The sequence below is a fragment of the Carlito syrichta genome, unplaced genomic scaffold (assembly GCF_000164805.1).
Source record: "Carlito syrichta isolate Samal-C Ts95f unplaced genomic scaffold, Tarsius_syrichta-2.0.1 Scaffold120490, whole genome shotgun sequence".
Classification (NCBI taxonomy): Eukaryota; Metazoa; Chordata; class Mammalia; order Primates; family Tarsiidae; genus Carlito; species Carlito syrichta.
This window is the reverse complement of record NW_007064586.1, coordinates 317611-320486: the sequence shown is the minus strand read 5'-3', so window position 1 is coordinate 320486 and position 2876 is coordinate 317611. Positions and strand designations below refer to the sequence as shown.

At 51.2% G+C, this 2876-nt stretch overlaps 1 protein-coding gene across 1 annotated transcript in view; it reads left to right on the top strand.

Moving 5' to 3' along the window:
- The first annotated feature begins 1099 nt into the window (after positions 1 to 1099).
- The window catches only part of TMEM216 (transmembrane protein 216), a 4212-nt gene continuing 2435 nt past the window's right edge, over positions 1100 to 2876 (top strand). Inside the window, exon 1 of the mRNA XM_021707555.1 lies at positions 1100 to 1440. Within this exon, the coding sequence (XP_021563230.1) occupies positions 1395 to 1440 (46 nt within the window). The 5' untranslated portion in view covers positions 1100 to 1394. The remainder of the gene's footprint in view (positions 1441 to 2876) is intronic.

Here is a 2876-nt window from a genome sequence, read left to right as displayed (position 1 = left end):
GGCCGTCCCCGCGGTTGCAGCGGCGCTCGCGGCCGGCCCCGCCCGGGGACCATAGAGTGCCGCGCGCGGGCTGGCAGAGGGGCCACACGCCCGGGCCGCTCCGTCCCCGCTTCCGGCAGCGCTCGCTGCTCCGGAGCCGCCGTGGCCGCGTACGCAGTTTCCATGGGGACTGGAGATGGCGCCGCGAGGTGAGGCTCCGGAGGTTTGTGAGTCGCTGGTCCCCGTCCCTTCGGTCCCTCCCTGCCCCTTCTCTCCCGAAGCTCGACCCAAGCCCGCCCTCCTCCTCGGGTGTGGGGGCCCCGCCCCGCCCCCAGTCCCCACTCGCTCCCGCGGCCCCGCCCACCCTTGGCGCCTGAGGGTCTCGGAAACCCACAGCCTTGGCGGGGCTGTTCGGCTTGGGCGCAGTGCGAGTCCGCTGGTCTTTGCGCCCACTTCCCCTCCCAAGCGGTGAAGGCGTTGGGTCTTCGAGGGGCCTTTCGGCGATGATATTCCCCGAGTGACCTCCTGACATTCATCCCTGAAGCCCAGAGAGGCATGTTTGAGGGTAATTCCTGGGAAAGACGGGAAGTGAAGGAGGCCCCTTCACTCCCACCCCCTCTCTCGTCTCATCCTAGTGTCTTCTCCAAGTAAGATGCGAGGAGCAGCTTGGGCTGCCTCCCCGCATCCCACTTCTGCGCTCATCTTTTCAGGTCAACGGTTGTCCTCGACCCCCCTGGAAATCCTGTTCTTTCTGAACGGGTGGTATTATGCTACCTATTTCCTGCTGGAGCTTTTCACATTTCTGTATAAAGGTAAGGCTTGGGGCTTGAGCCCTGCCCCCACCTCTCTTCCCCACTTCAGCCCCAGCCAACTCCCAGCAGAAACCTATCTTTCATTCTTCTCTGCTCCCTGCAGTTCTTTTTCACAACAAGCAGAAGTCTCTTCGTCGGGTGGCTTCTTTGAGAATGATTCCATAGGAAGCACCTCTGCAAGAATTTCTTGGGTTTGGGAAATGTGGGGGTTCTCCATTCTGACTCCCCCCCATCACTTCTCTGTGCCGCACTCCACTTGGAGTCCACTGGTGACCCTCAGAAGCTACTCAGCGGGCTGTGTACCCACGTACATCGTTATTTTGGGGAGAGGTGTCTCCAGAGACTTTTGGAGTTAGGAGCAAAGTGCCACAAAAGTGAGCCTGCCTCTAGCATAGTCACGCAGCGAGTTAGTGTATCCTGAGCTGTAATAATGCCCACATCTCACAAACTAGTTCATGGAAAGCTGAGACTGATGTCCTCTTTATTCCCAAGTGTGTGGCAGCTCTCGTGGGTGCTGTTATATGTTGTTTGCAAACTCTGGCTTTTGTGTTGGCAGTCCTCCTGCTTCCATACCCAACAGCCAACCTAGTACTGGATGTGGTGATGCTCTTTCTGTATCTCGGAATTGAAGTCATTCGACTATTTTTTGGTGAGTGTTGCCCAGAGTGTATTTCCATTCTTTATGAGACGAGCTGGTATCTGTAATTTAATTAACAAGAAAAGTACATAACCTCTGTTCATTGTCAGCACTTGGGTCTGGCAGAATATCCCATTACTTCCTCCTAAAGTTTCAAGTTGCTGCTTCATATTTTGGGTCAAGATTTATGTGTCTGTCGCTCTGTAGGGCTGGAGGTGGACAGTAGCATGGGATATTAGGCCATTCCTTTCCATGTGCCTGAGACAAGGGTGCCTAGTTCCTTTCACTAGTTTGCTTGAGAGAATGGATTCAGTTGTAACTCCACATCCAGGGCAGACAGTGTAGACATGCACAGATTGGCACTAAGATCCCTTCCATGTTTCTGAATGAGGATCTCTATAGGACAGTTTTTATTTTTAATTAATTATTATTATTATTATTATTATTTTTTGAGTTGGAGTCTCACTCTGTCGCCCAGACTAGAGTGCAGTGGCCGCTCCCGGCCACCGCAGCCTCGACCTGCTGGGCTCCAGCGATCCTTCCGCCTCAGCCTTCCAAGTAGCCGGAATTACAGGCATGCGCTACCACGCCCGGCTGATTTTCTGATTTATTGTAGAGATGAGGTCTCACTGCCCAGGTGGGTCTCGAACCCGCGGGCTCAGGCAATCCACTCACCTCAGCCTCCCAAAGGCACGGGATTACAGGCTGAGCCACTGAGCCCGGCTTTTAATTAATTATTTGTACAACCAAGTAACGGTTAGGAAGGACAACATTTATAACCCCAGAAATACAGAGCAAAACCGTTATTATCCTCATCCTTATGTCACATCCTTAAAACAATGTTAAAACACAAACTGAGGAAAAAAATACTTGCAGCACGTGCAAGAAAGGATAAAGAAGGCTCACGTAAGCCATTAAGGAAAAGACAAAGTGACTTTAAATATTGGTAGGGGACACTAATAGGCAGTTCACATAATTACAGAGGACCAATAAACCTGACAAGATGCCCAAGCTGACTAGTAAAAAGCAATTTGAAACAACAAGGTAACATTTTTCACCCATCAGACTGGCAAAGTTAATGATTTACAATACCCAGTATTAGCAAGGGAACAGGCTATTTATAAACTTTTGTGGAAATATAATGTAGCACAACCTTTTTGGTGATAGTTATTACCACATACAATTCATACTCTTAGTCCCAGCAATTTCACTTTTATTTATTTATTTATTTTTCTTTTTTTTTTTGAGTTGGCGTCTCACTCTGTCACCCAGATTGGAGTGCAGTGGCCGCTCCAGGCCACCGCAACCTCAACCTGCTGGGCTCCGGCGATCCTTCCGCCTCAGCCTTCCAGCTAGCGGGAACTACAGGCGCGCACTACCACGCCCGGCTAATTTTTGATTTATTGTAGAGATGAGGTCTCGCCAAGTTGCCCAGGCGGGTCTCAAAC